This window comes from Gracilinanus agilis, chromosome 6, assembly GCF_016433145.1.
Source record: "Gracilinanus agilis isolate LMUSP501 chromosome 6, AgileGrace, whole genome shotgun sequence".
Classification (NCBI taxonomy): Eukaryota; Metazoa; Chordata; class Mammalia; order Didelphimorphia; family Didelphidae; genus Gracilinanus; species Gracilinanus agilis.
This window is the reverse complement of record NC_058135.1, coordinates 120706205-120727693: the sequence shown is the minus strand read 5'-3', so window position 1 is coordinate 120727693 and position 21489 is coordinate 120706205. Positions and strand designations below refer to the sequence as shown.

At 40.4% G+C, this 21489-nt stretch overlaps 1 protein-coding gene across 1 annotated transcript in view; it reads left to right on the top strand.

Annotated features, from left to right (window-relative positions):
* FHIP1A (FHF complex subunit HOOK interacting protein 1A) overlaps positions 1-21489 on the top strand; it is a 171329-nt gene that overhangs the window by 137395 nt on the left and 12445 nt on the right. Inside the window, exons 6-9 of the mRNA XM_044681147.1 lie at positions 1246-1325; positions 8429-8619; positions 14227-15342; positions 20835-21013. Of these exons, the coding sequence (XP_044537082.1) occupies positions 1246-1325; positions 8429-8619; positions 14227-15342; positions 20835-21013 (1566 nt within the window). The remainder of the gene's footprint in view (positions 1-1245; positions 1326-8428; positions 8620-14226; positions 15343-20834; positions 21014-21489) is intronic.

Here is a 21489-nt window from a genome sequence, read left to right as displayed (position 1 = left end):
GATGCAGAGCGAAAGGAGCAGAGCCAGAAGAACATTGTACACAGAGACTGATATACTGTGGTAAAATTGAATGTAATGGGCTTCTGTACCAGCAGCAATGCAATGACCCAGGACAATTCTGAGGGATTTATGGTAAAGAATGCTACCCACATTCAGAGGAAGGACTGCAGGAGAGGTAACATATAAGAAAAGCAACTGCTTGAACGCATGGGTCTGGGTGGACATGATTGAGGGTGTGGACTCAAAACTACCACACCAATGCAACCACCAACAATTGGGAAATTGGTCTTGATCAAGGACACATGACAAAACCAGTGGAAAAGTGCGTCGGCCATGGGTGGGGGGAGTGCGGGGGGTGAAGGGGAAAATAGGAGCATGAAACATGTAATCATGTTAAAAATGATTATTAATAAATGTTAAAAAAAAATGTCAAAGCCTGAAAAAAAAATAAAAATAAAACACCTAGAAATAAAAAAAAACAAAAACAAAAACAAAAAAAAAAAAAAAGCCATCCCTGAAAATGCTATGCCACACCATCTTTTAACATCATCAGTCCTGCCTTATTCTGTTTTTGTTGTTCATAATAACGTTGCTGTCTGCATATGAAGAGAGCTCTGGGTACAAAAATATCAGAAATAAGTAGATCGGGGCAGTGCAGCAGATAGGGTGCCATATCTGGAACTGGGGGGGGGGGGGGGCGGCTGGGTTCAAATCTGACCTCAGATACTTCCTATCTAGCTATGTGACCCTGGGCAAGTCACTTAACCTGAATTGCCTAGCTCTTGCTCTCTTCCATTTTAGAACTGATAACTAAGGTAGAAAGTAAGAATTTTTTTTAAAGGGAAGGAAGGAAGGAAGGAAGGCAGGGAGAAAGGAGAGAAAAAAGGAAGGGCGGAAGGGGAGAAGGAAAGAAGAAAGGACGAATGGATGGAAAGGAAAGAAAGAAGCAGATCATTCCATTCTAAATTGAAAAAGACACAGATATAAGGCTGAACCTTGATAAGATAGAGTTATCCTAAGTCTCAGCATTTAGAAGAAGGTTCCCTCATAATTGTATAACTCGAGACATCCTAATCCCATCCTACAGGGATGTTTACAGGCTGGCTGTGCATCCTTGTGACTCAATTAGAAGTGCTACACACAGGCTATTGTGTGTCATTGTTGTGAACTACATGTGTAATCTTTGGGGTGGCAAAGCTCTCATGGAAAGATCAAGAATATAACGTGGGTTTTCTTGCTTTGCAGCTCTGTGTGGTGTCCCTGGCACTGTTCAGAACCCTTATTGGCTTACATTGTGAAGATGTGATGTTGCAGCTGGTTCTGCGGTAAGATCCTGTTGTTTTGGTGACTTCTTTTATTTTGTCTCTGTAAGACTAACCAAACAGGGCCCTTTCTAGGGCAGGACCAGATAGACAACAACAACAGCCCTCAATCTATAAATAACCTATAGAAAATTTCTTTAACGTTTTCCATGTTGTTTCCTAAAATTTCAGAATTTTTCCATTATAATTTGTAAAAGACCATATAGAGGCAACATGGGACAGCAGAGAGAACTATGGGATATGGGTTCAAATTCCAGAACTGACATTTTATTATGTGTGTGCTGCCTTTGGGCAACTCACTTTATCTCCTCTGACCTTGGTTAGCATATTGGGAAAATAAGGACTAAAGGGCTTCTGAGGTCTTTTCCAATTCCGTTACATTCTGACATGGTATTGGAGTTGTAATTTAACCTGTTTGCAGCCAAATATGGAGTGGTTCCTTTGGCTTGGGAGGGAAGGAAGGAAAAAAGGAAAGAAGGGAGGGAAAAAGAGAGAGAAGGAAAGAATGGAAGAAAGAAATAGAGAAAGAAAGAAGGAAATATAGAGAAAAGGAAGAAAGGAGGAAGGATGCAAAACTGGATTTGAATTCAGAAGACTTGGGTTCAAATCTTTACTCATCTCTTTGCCACGTTTTCACCATGGACCAAATAAGTTTGGTTTTGTGGTTAGCATTTGATAAGAGTGTTACCTATGGAAGGACCACATTTGCTCAAATATAGGCTGATATTGTCCATCATGAGGATAAGTAATAGACAATTTATAGCTACATTTCACAAATTTCAAGATGTATTAATTTGGTAATAACTGTTCATATGCTGTACAACCATGTTTAATGGGGTCTGGGGAGGAGAGATAGAACAAAGAGGAAGTTTCTAGATGAATTTTTAAAAAAAGGATAATGGCTCTCTTGAGAAATTAGTCTTCTCCCAGACACCAACTCAAAATAATCTTTCTTCCCCATCTAGTCATCTGAATTTCATTTTCTCCAAATATCTATATTTTTACACATACACATATGTGTATGTATATTTGTATACCTACTATCTACACTTTTGTACTTCTATATCAATATCACAAAGAATACATATATTATTATAGGACAGATAACTGATAGGACATCAAGACAACTCATGGGGATATTCGAGATCCATTTATTTATTATACTTTATGAATTGATGGCCCAATCCAAACCCAATAAAATTCATAAATTCCCTACATATGTCTTTTAAAACATAAATAGTATCTTCAACTTGTTCTGTTCTCTCTCATCTTCCACTAAAGGATCACCGATGTCTCATTATATGGGAGAGGCGGCCCTTTGAACTCTTTAAGGAAAATACCATTCCCTTCTTTTCTCTGACTTAAAAAAAAATGAGGACCATTTTCATCTCGGTTTTGGAATTGAATTCCATCATCTTATCAATTTTTGCCTGCTGGGACTAGATATCCCTGAAGGTGTTGCCCTCTCATCTCTGTAAAGCATCTCCTATGTCTGCTTCAGTTTCGTTAGTCCTCACTTTCTTGCCTCGATGAGTGTGTGTGTACAGGTGCTTTTTAACATGGCTCATAGAGGATTCCTGTGCCTACTGACCACGTCTGGTGGGTGCTTGACTTTCAGCTGAATCTGGCTTATCATTTTAATGAGTGAAGCCCACAAGAGTGGGAAGAAATATGTGAGGAAGTGAAGGACTAGACTAGGGTCACAGTGAGAAGACTTCAACAGGATGACCTTGAGTAATCCATCCCATTGTTCTTCTCCAATCAGACTTTGCTCATCCTAGTAACTCACATTTTTATAGTGCTGGAAGGTTTATAAAGTGCTTGCAGTACATTATTGCATTTTATCCTCACAATAATCATGTGCTGATATTATTATTCCCATTTTACAGATGAGGAAACTGAGCCTTAGAAAAATTACATTAATTGTTCATGGTCTAACAGCTAGTAAGGGTTAGAATTCAGGATTAGAACCCAGGTATCTCTTGACTCCAAATCAAGTGCTCTTTCCTTTATACTAATCTGTCTTCCCAAAGTACTTTTCTCACAATATAACTCCGTGAAGTGAGTAATGTTATGAAATCCCCATTTTACAGATGAAAAAACATGAGGCTTAGAGAAATGAAATGACTTGCCCACAGTCAGACTGTCAGGAAGTATTAGCACCAAGATTTGAAAGATTTGCAGACCTTTGGATACCAAATTCAGATAGACAATGTTCCCAGAGTTATTTCGAGTATATTCTGTTTTACTGTACAAGCCGACTATGATGAGGCCAGAACTTACTCTATAGTTTCTAACACATATTGTTTAGTCATTTTATTAGTGTTGGACTCCATGACACCATTTGGGATTTTCTTTTCACATACTAGAGTGGTTTGCCATTTTCTTCTCCAGCTCATTTTATAGATGAAGAAACTGAGGCAAACAGGGTAAAGTGACTTGTCCATGGTCACGTAGCTAGTTTCTGAGGCCAGATTTGAACTCAGGAAGATCAGTCTTCTTGACTCCTGGCCCAGCATTCTATCCACTGTACGACGTAGCTGCTCCTCCTGGCACCTAATTGGTGCTTAATAAATGTTTATTGATTGATTGATGTAGTAGCCATAGAGCTAGATTGGAGTTCTCATGTTGTGTGACACAATTTAATCTCTAAATGTCTTAGTTTCCTCACCCATAAAATGGGATTAATAATAATAATAATAATAATAATAATAATAATAATAATAATAGTTGCTCTTTTTCCTTCAAACGGCATTGTGAAAACATACTTTTATAGCTCAGAAAACTGCAGTGAAAGGGTAAGAATCTTTGTGGTTCTACCCAGAGCATTTTTCTGAATTTAGATAGGACTCCAGCCTTGTTTGAAATGAATTTTATTTTAATGAATAAATGATTCAATGAGAGGGTTCTGATAACAAATGCTGAAAACAGCTCGTATATCTAAAAACCCCCAGAAGAATTGAATAAATTGTGGTGTGTTAGCGAAATGGAATATTATCGTCCCATAAAAAGTTCAGATGTGAAGGATAAAAAGAATTAAAGCAAGGCTCATAGGAAGTGATCCAGAATGATGAGAGCAAAATTAGGGCCTCGCCTCATATGCAGACTCTCACTCTATAAAAAATGACAGAAGGAAAACGTTCCACCTTCACAGACAGAAGAGATATACAGAGGAGACAAGAGTGCAAGATGTTGTATTTGGAATTTGTGGTTGTTAAAGCTTGTATTCTTTTTTCTTTTTCACTCAGAAAAGGCCTCTTTTGGAGTCGATTATTTTATGTGTAATTTTGTTTCTCATTGTTCCCCTTATTTTTTGGTTGAATTTGCTTTGAAGTTTATAAAGAAGTCTTTTTATAAAATAAGTTTCAGCGTCCAATTCTGAAGGGATCCTCCTCCTCCAAGAAGCTCTCTAGCTGGACGTCCAGCTCCAGACAGGCTTCCCCATTTCATTCTTTCAGAGGACATCTTCTCTGCCATGAAGCCTCTCCTCTCCCTTCCATCCTGTGTTCAGCACAAATTCCCGATTTCCACAAAGGCACGTTTTTGCAAGGTTGCAATTGTCACATCGCCCAGGAGTCTAAATGTAATTTCAAGCTACCCACTGGTGATATTTGATGAATAGCTTTATCATGTTTGGTCTAGTGTTTCATTTTTCCTCCCTCAAATGAAGATGGGAGAAATCTGTGTGTATCAACTTAAATTGTAAAAAATGTCCTGTTTGCTTCCAGCCGAAATGAAAGCCAGTCATCAGGTTCATCCACTCTAAGAAAACAGTGAATCATTCTGGTCTTTAAATCATTCATGAACACAATAAGCATACATTAAGATTTCAACTGCTGCAGGTGTTTAGGGATTAGCGAAGAATGGAGTATTTGGGTTATTTTTCTACCTTCAATACTTTCTAGCTGGGTGCTCTGTGACTGTTAGGTTTCTAATCTGCAAAATGGGCAAAATAATACCCGTTCTGTTAACTTCCCAGAGTCGTTGGGAGGCAAAAATGAGAGCGTGTGTGTCGGTCTGATCAGTCACAGGCAGACTCACTGGACGCTGACCTTGCTCCGACATAGTGATGCATTTTGGACCTCTATGAACATGGCCAACAATGTATGTGTGCACGTATAGATATATACACATGCATAGTACTTTGCAAACTTTAAAACATTATATAAATGTCGATTTTCAATATTATTAATGTTGTTGTTGTTAACACTGTCTCATATATTGTTGTATGTGATCAACATATCAGCAATATATTGATACACATAGATTTCTCCCCTCCTCTTTTTCTTTTCTTTTTCTTTTTTTCTTCTTTTTAACTCTTTCTCACTTAGTGATGACTAAGAATAAAGGGCAAGGGCTATTCAGTTGGAGTTAAGTGACTTGTCTAGGTAGGAAGGGTCTGAGTTCAGATTTGAACCCAGGTCCTCCCATTTCTCAGCTTAGCACTCTATCCACTGTGCTACCTAGAGGAGCTTCCCTCCTCTTCCCTCTTTTGAGGCAGGAAAATGACACACTAGACAAAACCTGATAAATCTGTTTATCACCTCTCCCAGTGAGGATCTTGCTCTTACCCTAACTGTGGGCTGTTTCACCTTTATTTAATGGAGTTCAGATAGAAATAGTTGCTATCCTGCTATTCTTCAGTTCTTTTTAATGTTCTATCGATTTTTTTTCATTTGGTTAAAATGACTGCCTTTTGTAATGGGATAAAAGCATTTGGTCCCACTTGTTCTTCTGAAAGCAACTTATTGTTATTTATTTTTTTCTTTTTGATGGCATTCAGATAGAAAATGGCCTGACCAGCCACACTGCCCTGCTGTTGTTCTTTTGTATTTTATTTTTTGTGGTCTGTGGCACCGTTAGACAAAATGAGTGCTTTTTGTAACTGAATCGCATCACATTGCAACATAAAACTCATCTGTGGACTCACAGAAAGCATCTCCTGGACAGCTCCAGTAGACAACAAGCCCTGTCCTCTTCCCACGTGGGGCTTTGCTTTCTTTTTGCTTTGTCTTTATATTTTTTGAGAGCTTTAAAATTATGATCTCATTCTCATCAGTTTTCATAAAAAGTGAAATGAGTTCAGATAGAAATGATCCTGGAACAAGTAACAAGTTACTATCCTGCTGTTATTACCTTATATTAAATTTTCTTTGTACAGATACACAGATGGATACAATTTTTATTGTGCCTAGTACATTATCTGGAACATATCAAGTGCTTAATAAATGATTGCTCATGAAAAACAATCATAACAATAGAAGTCTTTGGTTACCTGAAGTTTCTTAGGCTAATAGATTTATTAGTGTAAGGAACCTTATAAGGAGGACTCTTTTTGTGTTAGCTTAAAAAAATATATATTTTTTAAACCATTACTTTCTTTCTTGGTAACAACTCTTAAGACAGTGGAATAAAGTCTAGGCATCTGAGGTTAAATGACTTGTTCAGGGTCATACAGCTAGGAAAGATCTTAGGCTAAATTCAAACCCAGTTCTTTCCATCTCTAGACCTGACACTATCTACTGAGCCACTTAGCTGTCCCAAGTTTAAAATCTGTAAAATATACTAATTTATTTTCTCTGGGCTCCTCTTGGCTCAGATCCCCTCTTTATACAGTAGAGGGATTGGAAGTTCAGAGAAGTGAGTTCCCATAGATAGTAAATTGCCAGAGCTGGAATTCTACCATGTCTCCTTACTTCAAGGGCACGACTTTTCCCACTGCCTACATTATTTTGCCTTTCCATTTTCCTAACTTAGTAACCAGAGCATCATGGAAGAAATTTGATCTTTTTCAAACACTCGAGATGTGCATTGCTTCAAAGGTTTCATTTAGAAGTTCAGATGTGGGCAGTTCTGGGTATAAAAGGTGTTTCTCTTATCAACATCTACCCTTCAGCTGCTTATGTAGCATCTGGATGGCTCTCCAGATGTGCCCTTGGAGCTTTTCATTTATTAAAATGAAATCCTTGATCTATGCTTGTTTTCTAGTGATAAGTTTTTTCCCCCCTTAAAGTAGACTTGAGAACAAAATAATTCCAGTGTTTTGAGAGATTTGGTTAAATTCAACTTCTCTGAATCACATTAACATTACAGATTAAAAAAAATTTGACCATCTGGGAAAATGTAAAATGTTGCTGATATACACTAAGAATTCCTATTTCTTTAGCATTTAAGGTTTACAAAGCATTTTCTTCATAACATCTATGATGTTGAAATTATATATACATATATGTGGGGGAGAGAGAGAGAGAGAGAGAGACAGACAGACAGTCAGAGTCATGTCTCCATTTTAGAAATGAGGCAACTGAGACTCAGGGATGTAAAGGACTTGCCTATGATCACATAACTTATAATTGTCAGAGCTGACGTTTTAGTTAAAAATCATGAAGTGGAAAGAGTGTTGGTTTTGGAGTCAGAGGTTCAGTATTCAAATCTCACTTCTACAACTTACTACTTGGGTCAGCATTGACAAAACATTTCCCTCCTCTTGGTCTTTATCTTTCAGATAAAAGTAGGATGAGTTAAATAATTTCTAAGAACCCTTCTTGCTCTTAAAGTGTGATCGGTTGTCTCTGTACCTAAGGGTAAGCCCCAAGGGTGGAGAATCAGCCACAAGATTCAGTGACTCTGGATGCTTAGATCCTAATACATGATGTCTTCATTTAGAGGTCCTGTCACTGCATTAACCATTTTGTATATTACATCATTGCATTTATTGCCCTTTTGCTCATTAAAGGAAGTCAGTCTGTTAAGTATGTTTGCCTGCAATGGGCACCGGTCTTCCCAGGTTGCATTTGTGTGTGTTCTAGTAGTGACTACAGTGTGAATTGTCCAGGGTTCAGGCAGGTACAGGTTTTGTAATTACCCTAAAACTTCTTGTGTGATGTGGAAGCATCTAACAGTGCTTCCAGTGAGACGCTGGCTTCTCTGTTTTTGTCTTGTCAGCAGGAAAGATGGAAGCTGATTTGGGACATGATGAAGATCTTCATCATCTGCCAGTCTTGGGGTTGGAGGACTTGGCAGTTCCTACTATTAATGGACACCAGAAATCCTTTTGGTTGAAAAGAACCATGACTTTGGACTAACAGAAATCATTGTTCTTTCAGGTACCTAATCCCGTGCAACCACATGATGATGAGTCAGAGGTGGGCCGTGAAAGAGAGAGATTGCTATTCCGTGTCTGCTGCTAAGCTGCTTGCGCTGACCCCCGTGTGCTGCTCCAGTGGGATCACGCTGACACTGGGGAACCAGGAAAGGGACTACATCCTCTGGTCCAAGTTCTCACACAGTGATTCAGGTGGGAATTTGCTTGGAGTCATCTTGGAACAAAAAGGAGCCACATTCCTTTTCTTTGTCTATGGGATGTCTTTCTTTGGGCAGATGGAGCAATATAACTACAGACATTGAAGGGTGCTTCTTCAGCTTATGAGTGACTCTTTTTTGGGGGGGTTGTGTTTCTTTTCCTTCATGAATTACATATACTCAGTAATTATCATTGAATGAAAAACAGAGGTTTGCCCTTATTTATTGCTTCCAAATTTTTATTTTAAGGAGGATCCCTAGGGGTTCTCTGGACTCAGAAATGGTAAGGCACATTCCTGTATAGTTTCAAAGTTTGTTTATTTATGTAATATCCACATTTAATTAGCCCCCACTGCAACTCCTATATAGCCTGATTGTAGATGGCTCGATTCCTAACATACCGCTATAAAAGTCTAAGGAAAAGAAAAGAAAGATGGCAGGTTAGCAGGTTGCTGTGTATGGTGCAATGTGAATTTGAGCACTTCGTAAACCCTGCATTTTCTATAAATACTTGATATAGTAGTTGCGCATTTTGGCTGGCCAGATTTATAATAAACAGATTAAGTATGTGACATCCTAGATCAGCTCAGGTGGACAGAATAATATGTTTGTATTTTGGTTGGCTGGTTTTAGGAATTGAACGTGCTACTTGGTAAATTATATCTATATCCATCTCAATCCATATCTGTATCATTTATATCTTCTTTCTGCATAGTTATCTGAACATTATCCCATGTTAGTCTGAATTTAGGCAATGCTTCTTAAATGAGATTTCTTTGAAAAAATATATATACTGAGGATAGTGCTAATTAAAAGCTCTAACTAGGGTTTCTATGAACCTCTTTCAAACCAACATGGGTATATTTAATTCGCTAAGTATTTATTATGCATCTACTTTGTGCTTAATAATAACTGTTTATGCCCTGGAGATAGAAAAGTACAAATGAAACAGTCCCTTACTTCAAGGGATTTCTCTTCTTTTAGGGTTAACAGGGTGGTAGAGTAAAATAATTAACTGTGGTAGAAATGAAGAGAAGGGAGTTCTGTGGCTAGGCCATGCATGTGTGTAGATAGTTTCACAGAGAAGATATATTCATATATCACCACCATTTCTTCAGGTGGCCCTTTTCATGGAGGTCTTGACAGCCCCCTAATGACCAGGGAAAGGAATATGCACTGCTGATCATGTTCCCAAGACCTGGGTTCCAATCTTAAGCTTTGTCTTAAACCATAAGTTATTATTATGATCTTTTGTATTTATGTCACCTAAATTTTCCTCTATAACAACAGGTATATAATGGCTAAAATATTGGGCTTTGAGTTAAGAAGATGGGAATGAAAATCTTGCTTTGGAAACTTACTAGCTGTGAGGCCCTAGACAAGTCACTTAACCTCTGCCTCAGTTTGAGGCAATTCTTCTCTCTCTCTCCCTTTCTTCCTTCTTTTCTTCCTCCTTTCCTTCCTTCCTTCCTTCCTTCCTTCCTTCCTTCCTTCCTTCTTTTATCCCTTCTTTCTTTCCTTCCTCCCTCCCTCTCTTAATACAGTGAATTTTAGTCTTTGATATTATATGTCCTTTGGCAAGTCATTTATTTAAGTTTCTTCTTCTGGAGGTTTGGGCTAGGTGACCCCTCTGGTTCTTTGCAGTTTTAAGTCTTGATCCCCATGCATCATTGCAGTGCCATTCTGCCTTTGAATTCACCTCTAAATAGAGCAGGGGTTCTTAACCTGGGGTTCTTGGATCCCTTAATTTCAGGAGGACTACAAACTCGGGTGGGAACAAAATTACATCTTTGTTTTCACTAATCTATAATTGAAATCTAGCATTTCCTTCAATTATTGAAAACACTATTTTGAGAAAGGGTCCTTCGGTTTCACCAGCCTGGCAAAGGGGGTCCAAGAGAAGCAGAAAAGTTAAGAACCCCAGAGAGAATCTCTCCATGAGTGGGTTTCCCTGTTTGAGAAAGCTATTGTCATGTTTGGCTTAAATCCATTTTTAGAAATGAATGTTTCCTCAGTAGTCCTTGGTATTTGGGTAATTCTGTGTGACAGCAGGCACCTGTAAGATTTATAGGATCATAACATGTCATGCTAGAAGGAACTGAACCTCAGAGATTATCTAGTCCAACCCCTTCCCTCTCTTTTGTGATTCTGTGTGGTAGTACATGAAGATAACTTCCTTTCCCATCGATTTTGCTGGGCAAAGCAGAGAGGATTCTGTGTACTTTGCTCGTTGCTAATTTTTCACATTTCCCTTTCTACACTACAAAAATGGAGCCCTTCTTTTAGAAAAAATTTGGCTCAGTGTTCAGCACTGGCTCAGACTGCTTTCGATGCTTAAAAACAACACCCTTTGAAGCTAGAAAATGGCTTTCTATTGCAGCAGTTAAATTTGCCCTGGAAAAATCGAGTTACAGGGTATGAGCAGCAAACACAATCTTTCCCACCTCCCCTAGAAGCAGAGACTCCATGAGAAAGTAAGTGCAGTTTAAAGGACCTAAAAGGTGCACCTACCATCTTCAAATATCCAGCTTTAAGGCTGGAGAAGGATTGGCTCCTTGCAGAATAAAGCCCGAGGAGCCTGCACTTTCTCTGGAAGTATTTTCTTTTTCTTTTTTTGGGCAACATTATTTCATCGTGACACATTTCTTCTCAACTAGTAAATCCAACAATCCAATCTATTAAGCATTTATTAAGGGTCCAATATACGTAAGGCATTATTCGGCATGCTGGGGATCATTGTCATTGTAATAACTGCCATTTATTCCAGTCTTTAAGATTTGCAAAGGGCTTCACATCTGTTATCTCATCTCATCCTTTCAACAAGCCTGTAAGATGCTATTATTAGTCCCATTTTAGAGGAGAAAAATTAGGCTGAGAGAACTTAAATGATTGGTCTCATGCCATACAGCTGGTAAATGTCTAGGGCAAGATTTGAAACCAGGATCTCCTGAGTTTAATTCTAATACTTGAATATCTGTGTATGATTCTATCCAATTGCATATTTGACCAGAACTATGATTTCATTAGTATAGGGATTGCCACTGAGGAAACCCTCTCCCCAGTGCAAGCTTATGACTGCTTTGCAATTTATCAGCTTAGAATGATGCAGAGGGAAAATGAGATATTAAGTAATGTCTGGAATCACACAGCTAGTCCATGTCAGAGGTGGGATTTGAACTGGAGTCTTGCCAACTCCAGGGCTGGAATTGGAGTCTCCATACACTATGTCTGGCTCTTTCCCTCCCTCCTTCTCTGTCTATTTCTGCCTCTCCTTCTCTCCCCCTTTCCTTCTCTGTCTCTGTCTGTCTCCCTCCATCCTCTGTTTCTCTCTGTCTCCATCTCTTCCTCCTTCTTTCCCTCTCTGTCTCTCTTTGTTTTTTTTCTGTCTGGATGTTTCTCTCCCTTCCTCCTCCGTCTCTGTCTCTGTCTCTGTCTCTCTCTGTCTGTCTCTCCCTTCCTCTTCCCCTTCCCCGTCTTTCTCTGTCTCTGTCTATCTTAGCCTCTGCCTCTGTCACTCTCTTTCTCTTTGATTCTCTCTTTCTCTCTGACTCACTCTTCTCTCTATGTCTGTCTCTCTCACTGTCTCTCTCACTGTCTCTGTCTCTGTCTCACTCTCTCCTTTGCTGCCTCTCTGTCGCTGTCTCTCTCCTTTGCTGTTTCTCTGTCTCTATTCTCTCTCACTATGCTGGGCTGCCTCTAGACGTTGAATATACAAAGAAAAAATAAACTCTTGTTTTTCCACCTTAGAATTTCTACTGTGTCTTGGTTCTAAGGCAGAAGAGTGGTGAGGATGAGGCAATATGGGGGTTGTGACTAAGCTAGGAAGTATCTGGAGCCATGTTGGAAATGCAGGATGTTTGAGCTAAATTTTGAGTTAATCTGGCAGGTAGGGGCAGTCAGATGACACATTGGATAAGAGAGCCAGGCCTGGAGACAGGAGGTCCTGGGTTCCAATCTGGTCTCAGATACTTTCTACTGTGTGACCCTGGGCAAGTCATTTAAGTGCAGTTGCCTAGCCCTTACCACTCTTCTGCTTTGGAACCAATACTTAATATCTAAGACTTAAGGTGAGGATTAAAAAAAAAAAAGAAAGAAAGTTAATGTGCTGATTGATACACTGATTTTTAGTTGGGAGGAGAGGAGACTCCAGTTTTATTGGTGAAGAAACAGGGAATGTTATATTAATGTGCCACTCTTGAGAAAAATGAGTAATTGTCAAGATGAAAGAAATCCCTTCTGCTTTGACATGAAAAATGTGGGAGAGGGAACACATTCTCTTCATGTTATTCTCTTTCAGATCACACAGTCTAAATCTCCTGTGTTCGTGCCAGTGTGGCATTGGGGTGCCCTTTGGCATATTATGATCATTGCTGAGCACAATGCCTGACACAGGGTAGTAGGCACTTCAATGCGTATTGACTACCTGTGATATCGGAGTGTTAATGAACGCCCTGAAAACCCAACTTATGGCCACAGAGTGACTTTGGTGCTTCTGGGGAGACTTTGGTTCTCCCAGATCTCAGCCTTCAGTTCTGTTACAATCTTCTGTTTCTAGGGACTTCCTCCTCCTCCTCCTCCTTTTATTATTATTATTAGTCTGTACCTATGATTTCACCCATGTGGAGAACTTTGCACGTAGAGACTCCCTCCATCTGTAAGGTAATATCTCAGAGAGTTGTTGGGAGCAGGAGGAGCTTGACTTATCCAGGGCCACCAGCTTGTGTCTAAGAGGGACAGGATCTGAACTTGGTTCATCTTGACATCCAGGCTAACCTTCTCTTGCCTATTCCACTCTCCCTCTCAGTTCTTCTTCTCAAACAATGATGTTGTTGTTGTTTTTGTGTCATTCAGTCACGTCCAACTCTTTGTGACTCCATGGACCATGGCGATCCATGGGGTTTTCTTGGCAAGGATACTTAGGTGGTTTTTTCCATTCCCATCTTCAGTGGGTCATTTTTATCAGATAATAAGAAGTGAAGTGACATGTCCAAAGTCACATAGCCTGCAAGTATTTCAGGCAGATTTGAACCCAAGTTTTTCTGATTCCAGGCCCAGTACTCTTATCAAGTGAGTGAGAGGCACCACCTAGCTGCCTCCAAACAAACAGTATTTAAGAGTTATAACATATTCCAATTTTACTTTACGGTTTGCAAAGTCCTTCTCCTCCCTTCTGCCCCCACAGGCACCCAAGAGCATCCTCACGTGGTAGGTAGGGTGGGTCCTGTTTCTTCATTTTTCAGATAAAGAAACATTCCTAGGAAGATGAAGTGACTTTACTGAGATCATATTCCAAGTGCTAGAGCCGGAATTTGAACCCAGGCCTCCTGACTTTATAGTCTGCCTTTATTCTGGCTATTAATAAAAATCTTTAGAATAAGACATTTCCCTGTGCGTATTTCTTTCTGAGAGAGCATTTAATTTTTGTAGTGTAAACATTTTTCCGCCTGATGACTTATCCTATAAATGTCCATATCCAGGCTCTTGATCTCCCCTTCTTGGTTTGAATCCTTCTGTTAACAAAGACTTTGTGTTCCTGTTGAGCTTTTTTTCCTCCAAGAAAAGATCATATTCTTTTTTGAGTTGTGTTTGCCTTTCATTTCAGGCTCTGGAGAGCAGCCTCCTCCTGGGGAAGTATCTCCGTCAGCCTGCATCGTGGAGTATGGGAAAGCCTTGGATATTAGCTATCTTCAGTACCTCTGGGAGGCCCATGCCAACATTAGCCATTGCATGAAGGACTGCCAAGTCTGGTCTGCTCTTTACGATGGAGAATCCCCTGATCCTGATACTTTTCTCTCCAGCCTGAAGGAGGAGAACAATAAAAATGTGACCTACCCAGGGCTGAGGACGCAACAGCAGATCCCCAGCCATCCCAGTTCTCAGCTCCCACACAAGAAGGAGAAGAGCCAGACCGAGTTGGAATGGGATGACAGCTACGATACAGGGATGTCTGCCCAGTCGGCAGTAAGCCCCTCTCAGCCCTGCGAGGATTTGGAGCACCCGGCTCCTCCAGTTCCCATCGATCCCCCTAAGCACATTCAGGAGATGAAGAAGAATGCCATCATGCTGTTCAAAGGTTCTTATATAGAGGAATCTGACTTCCAGGATGATGTTATGGTTTATAGGCTCTGTGCTGAGAAAGATGCCCAGGACTCCCACAAGGTAGAGGGAGAGTCTCTGAGACCCTCAGTGTCCCCTCTGAACAATGGGCCCCTCGACAACCCCCAGCCACAAATAGATCCTGAGGAAGAACAAAATGGGATCCACTCAAGCTTGAGTCATGAAGAGCCTGAGGAAGAATCCCACCAGAACCCTTCCAGGGCAACCTCACCATCCCACTCAGACTCAGCTCACACAGCACCACTGGAGGAAGACCACAATCCAGGAGCAATGGTGGCCGGCCCAGATGGGGAAGATTTCATTACCCAGTATGAGAAAATCATAAAAGAACTGGACTCTGGCTCTGAGGGTTTGATAGAAGAAAATTTCCCAACACCTGTTCCCTCACTTCTTGTGCCAGAGGAGGAAGAAACAAAGGAAGAAGAGGAAATAAGTGAGGCAGAGAGAAGAAAGGAGAAAGAGGAGGAGGAGGAAGTGGAGAACTTTGAGCATTTTGTAGCTGAGGCTCCTTCATTAGAAAGCTTGCCTTTCCCATTTGGGACAAAAGATCAGACTGCCTTTGCTGGTCGTCACGTGAGGACTCAAGGGGCTCCCTTTACAGGTGAAGATCCCAGCAACTTTGCTGCTTCTCTTTTCTGAGAGTAACGATGTGTGTTGGGGCAGGAAAATAAGGTAGGAGAGAATAAGAATGTGGTTCATTGACTCAACACAAGGACAAAGGTATTTTACAGAAACATTTAATAGAATTTCTTTCTTTTTTTAGGTCCAAAAGTTTTCCTTTTAATTTCTGCAAGGAAAAACATAAAGCCAAATAAAAATTTACTGAGGCAAACTTCCTTTTCTACGATAAAATCGTAAAATGAAATAGTCTGATCTTTAACAATGGCAAATGAAATGAAGCAGTAGGACAATTGATCTTTAAGTAGAGGTAAAGACAATAGCTACTTTAATATGGGATCATAGAATTTATGTCTGGAAAGGACTTCAGAGTAGCTGGATTGGGTTCAAAAAGGCACTTGTCCTGAGTTAGTAGCATTTCCTGAAGGCTATCCCAGTGAAATGCAAATTCCAAGACAGGTCCTGCTCACCTGAAAGGCTTCAAATAACAGTCCTGTGCAAGGCACACTAAGTATGTCTCTTGCCTGAAACCCAGCTCAGCTAAATTCAGCGAGGTTTCCCATTTGAGAAGCTGGCCACAGGGTGGAAGATTTTTCAGCCACAGCAATTCTCCAGGACCATCTCCTAAGACTGAGTGCTTGGATCAGGGAGTCATCCATGGTGGATGGAGTCTTGAGTGGCAAACAGGGTGATAATTGGCCTCATTGTCCAATTAGCCAGGAGCTGTCTTCTGGGGGATATTTGGACCTGTGATTTCATCTCTGAAGGGAACTTCCTATAGGCAAACTCCCTTGACTAATGCAAGTTAGCAGCTCTTCTGCAAATTATCAGCTAGTTTCCTAGGTCCCACAGCTAGTGTGTATGAGTGGAGGACCTTGAATGCAGACCTTCCTGATTCCTGATCACAAACCTACTACAGTCAATATCTGTGTGTGTATCTACATATGCAGAAACCGTGTGTATCTAAATACATACATATATAAGTAGATTTATCTATCTGAAAATGTCTGAAATTCTCCTCTGTATGTGAAAGTATATAACTTTATAGGCTTTAAAACAAATATTCCTTTTTTACTATCTTTCCTTGTTGTGCTCATTGTCTCTCTTATCTCTCCATGGCTTACTATCTACTAAAAGAAGGAATGGTTTCCTTTAGTCTTGCTATTTCCTAACGATTCCCCCCATCTACATAGCCATGTTAATTCTGCCCAAAGCAGGTGGCAGAGATTCTATGGGGGCAGCATATTTATGAAAAATAGCAACTACAAATAGCCCTCTGTGAATACCTCTGTTAAAGAAGAGGGTACGTTCCAGGGATATCTTTGTCAGAAACTTTGCGACTGGATGCAGAAATAATATAGGAGCCATAAGATATGTTCCTCGATGGTACTATATGGGAGTGAAGATTATGTACTAAATAAAATATCATTAAATATGACTAAAAACACAAAACCTAAGATTCTAGGCACAAAGGATTGGGTTCAGATTCCTGGGTATAATGAGTAAGTAAGGTTCTTCTTTGCTTAACCAGGGATTGGGACAAGGGCAAAAGTGTGGAAGGAAGAGGATCTTTAGAGGGCAAGGTAGATTTTTGTTGGGTGTGGGCAGAAATTAATTAATCTGAAGCAGAAATTCTTAACCTTTTTTTAGGATCAGATTCCCTCTGGCAGTCTGGTGAAGCCAATGGAGCCCTTACTCGGGATTATAGTTTTAAATACATAAAATAAAATAGTAAGATAACAAAGGAAATTATCATATTCTAATAGTTATCAAGGTAACTAAAAAAAATTCCTTGGTTCCCCACAAATCATTCTAAAGGAAGTAAATGAAATTAATTTTGGGGACAAAGAATACTTTTAATAAATTTCAGGGGTTCCTTTACTAAGTGTTCTCCTACTTGCATATCTACCAAAATTCTTACTAATTAATACCTATTATTTTGTTCAGTCATTTCAGTTATGTTTGACTTCTTATGACACAATTTGAGGTTTTCTTGGCAAAGATACTGAAGTGGTTTGTTATTTTCTTCTCTAGCTTGTTTGATAGATGAAGAAACTGAGGCAAAAGGTTAAGTAATTTGCCCAGGGTTACACAGCTAGAAAGTGTCTGAAGCCAGATTTGAACTCAGGAGGATGAGTCTTCCTGACATGGGCCTGGAACTGTATTCACTGTACAGCCTAGCTGGTCAATTTATCCTGGAGATAACTTTAATTAGGAAAGGCATCTCCTTCTGCCTTTTACTCCATAACTATATGACAATTTTTTAAAAATAATGATGAAGGACTAGAAAAATTAGGAAAGACATCTTGTAGGAATTAGCATTTGAACTGAGTTTTAAAGGGACTCACATATTATTTCAGGAGACAGAACTTTCTATGCTGGTGGGGAACAGTCTATGCCAAGCAGAGGCGGGAGATAGATTATGTGGATAGAGAACACCAGGTAAACCAAGTTTGACTGGAATCTAGAGTTTGCAGGGATTCCTGTATAATAATAAAATAGTCTGGAGCCATATTGTGAGGGACGTTCTGTGCCAGAGGAAGGAATTTGTTATCTTATCACAGAGCTAAAGCTTCTTGAATGCAGGAATGGCAACCTGAGTGTTTTGAGGAAGCATTTTGTAACTTTTTAAGAACAACAGAAATATGAATTATCACTCAATGTCTCTCTCCCCTTTGGTTCTAAGATCCAGAGTTTTGTGTGCGTGTGTGCGTGTGCGTGTGCGTGTGCGTGTGTGTGTGTGTGTGTGTGTGTGTGTGTGTGTGTGTGTGTCTAGGAGCAACTCTCGGTATCCCCGGAACAAACATCTCCATCACTCAGTTTCATGCCTTTCTCAGCACAGGCTTTAGGCTACAGTTGTTTTTGATTTTTTCCCTTTTAAATTTTATGGTGTTTGTTTTTAATAGACTGCTTCTGTTTCATTTGAGGGGTTTTATTAGCTTATACAGCCCAGTGCTTGCAGAGTGAAGCATCTACTGATGAAATCTGTTTTCATTTTCTTAAACTCATATTAATGTTGGCCCACTCTTTGTAAGACTCTCCCATTCATCAAATCTTATGTGCTTTCATTACAAATAACACTGTGGTTTAGGGGGTGTCATCAATAGCTAAGCTGAAAAAACCAAACCCACAAATCCCCATTATTGTTATTTACTGTGACACTTTGATGGCAAAAATCTAAAACTTCTACAAGTAATTTTGTTGACGTTAAATCTCTTCTTATGATTTTCCCTGTCTTGAGTGAACTCAGGCTGCATAAAATGGACTAGTTTTATTCAGATACAAATGAGTAGAAACTACTTTTTTTTAAACGTCCTGGTTTTATAACCCCACTGATGTCAGTGTTCAATAGGACCGTGGGATGCCATTCTTTCTGACCTTAGAATTCAGCAATGGGTAGGAACCTGGTCCTAATGCTGAAATGAGAGCCGCAGCAGGTCCCCTTCCTCTCTTTCACTGTGATGCATGTCCTCAGCCTGAGCTGGCCCTTCCTCTTTGCTCTCTGTTTTGGCCCATTTAGTACAAGATTAATATTGCATTGCAGACCCATTACAAAATCTTTAAGCAGTTCAAACCTCCTCTGGTTTGCTAAAGTTGTTTTCTGCATATTCTATACTTAGCTGTATCATGGAGAAGAACTAAGCTTTGAATGGCTGAGATCAATACAATTCCATTTTTTAAATCCTTCCCTTCCCTCTTAGAATCAATTCTGTGTATTGGTTCCAAGGCAGAAGATCAGTGATGGCGGTTAAGTAACTTGCCAAGAGTCACACAATAGGAAGTTTCTGAGGTCAAATTTAAACCCAAGACCTCCCATCTCTGGGCCTGGCTCTCTATCCACTGAGCCACCCGGCTGCCCCAAATTTTATTTAATAAGCACTGCCTGAGGGGTAAGGCAGCTTGACAGTGGTTGACCTTAAAGTCAAGAAGTTCTCTGTTCAAGCCATGCCTTAGATGTCTACACACACACACACACACACACACACACACACACACACACACACACAAATACACATGACTGTGACCATTCACAAGCATCCTAATCTCTCTCATTGCCTCAAGAAACTCTGAATTGTTATAGTTTATAGTTATGGTGGAGTTTGCTGGTCTACATTGGTGAATGGAGTTTTCTCACTTGGAACTGTCCATGGTGGTGAAAGCTCAGACCTGAATGACTCAAAACCAAAAATAAGACAAGATGTGGAGCCCTGGAAATAAGGAGAAAAGGGAAATTGTTCCTGCCTTCAAGAAATGTGCCTTCTACTTAGGGGGATACACCTTGTATGTGAATATGAAAATACAAAGTAATTTTGGGGGGTCAGGAAAGACCTTGTATAGACCTGTGCTACAGTGAAAGCTCAGAGAGGAAGGAAGGTATTCCCTGATTGGCCATGTCCCATTTGAAGCCATGGAGGTGCCAACTAGAGTGCCATGTGGATCAGGGAATGAAGCAAGGAAATGAATGGATGAATAATGAAGCTAGAAATGTACATTGGCTCCAGAGTGTGAAGTCCTTTAGGAGCCAGAGTAGTTTATTTTTTATCTTGGGGGCAAAAGCATTTCTGCCTCTAGAATTCCTGAGCATGGGAATGACATGGACAAATCTGAGTTTTAAGGAGAATGACTGGCAGCTTTGTGGAGAATGGCCTGGAGTGGGAAGAGATTTGAGACAGGGGGACCAAGCAATGGGCTGTGGCAGTTATCCAGGGGAAGGGCGGGAGGGCCTGACCCAAGATTGTGCATGCAAGAGTAGAGAGAAGGGAGATGAGGATGTGAGAAGGAGCAGGGAGCTGAACTGCAATGGCTAATCTTATAGCTTCCATTTTGGGGGATGTGGATTGGGCAAGATCAGGCAACTGAAAGAAGAGGAGTTGAGGAGAAAGAACACTGTGGTATGAGCCTTGGAGCCTGGAGCAATAGTGGCCCCTTTTCTGGTAATAATAGTGTTTGGAAAAAGGAAAGTTAATGAATTCTGCCTTGAATGTGTTGAGTTGAGTGAAGTGTAGGCCAGGCCAGTCTTTCTGGAGCTTAGGGTGCATAATGAGGAATGTTGTAGAGTAGAGACAGATGAGGAAAGAGGCTAGAGTCACTTGGGAGGGTCTATAAATGGCAAACATGTTTTATCTAGAGGCAAGAGGGAGCTTGGTGAGTGACGTGGTTAGATCTGTGATTTGGGGGAATCATTTCAGCAGATATCTAAAAAAAGAGTACATTGTGCTGCCATTTTATTTTGGAATTATCTGTCCAGCCTGATTATTTATATGACCACCATGATTTATAGCTTGCCTTGTGGAAGCTGCTGCAGTTGGTCTTACAGCTTCCATATTGTGGGGTGAGATTGGGTGAGGATGCCAGCCATTAGACTTGAGAAGGATCTCAGAATTCTTTCCCCAGCGGCTACCCTAGTTGCAAGGCAGGGAGGGGAGAAATGCACATGGAGCTAACTAATATCCAAGTGTTTTGTTTTTCCCGCAGGACCATTTATCAGCGTGGTGCTGTCGAAGTTGGAGAACATGCTGGAGAACTCCTTGCATGTTAATCTGCTGCTTATCGGGATCATTACTCAGCTGGCCAGCTACCCCCAGCCCCTCCTCCGTTCCTTCTTGCTTAACACCAATATGGTCTTTCAGCCTAGTGTTCGATCCTTGTATCAGGTAGGTTTGCCCATTGCCCATTTGTACCCACTGCCTGCTCTGGCAGCTAATTTGGGAGCTATCCTTCCCATCCTCATGCATCCATTTTTATTTCCCTGCCTCTCTGTTCTCATTTGTTTGCTTTCCTGCACTGATTAGACCAGTCTCAGAGAGTATCCTCCTGTATAAACTGTAAGCTCCATTTGCTTTCATGTTCTGGGGGTTGTTCTATTAAGAAAACCCAGATTAGGGGGCTGTGAGGTGATTTGGTGGATTGACAACCAGGTCTGGGGATGAGAAGTCCTGGGTTCAAATGTGATCTCAGATATTTCTTAGTTGTGTGACCCTGGGCAAGTCACTTACCTCCCATTGCCTAGCCTGCCTTGGAACCAATACACAGTACTGATTGTAAGACAGAATGTAAGGGTGAGAAAGGAAGGAAGGAAGGAAGGAAGGAAGGAAGGAAGGAAGGAAGGAAGGCTGTCTCTTATACACAT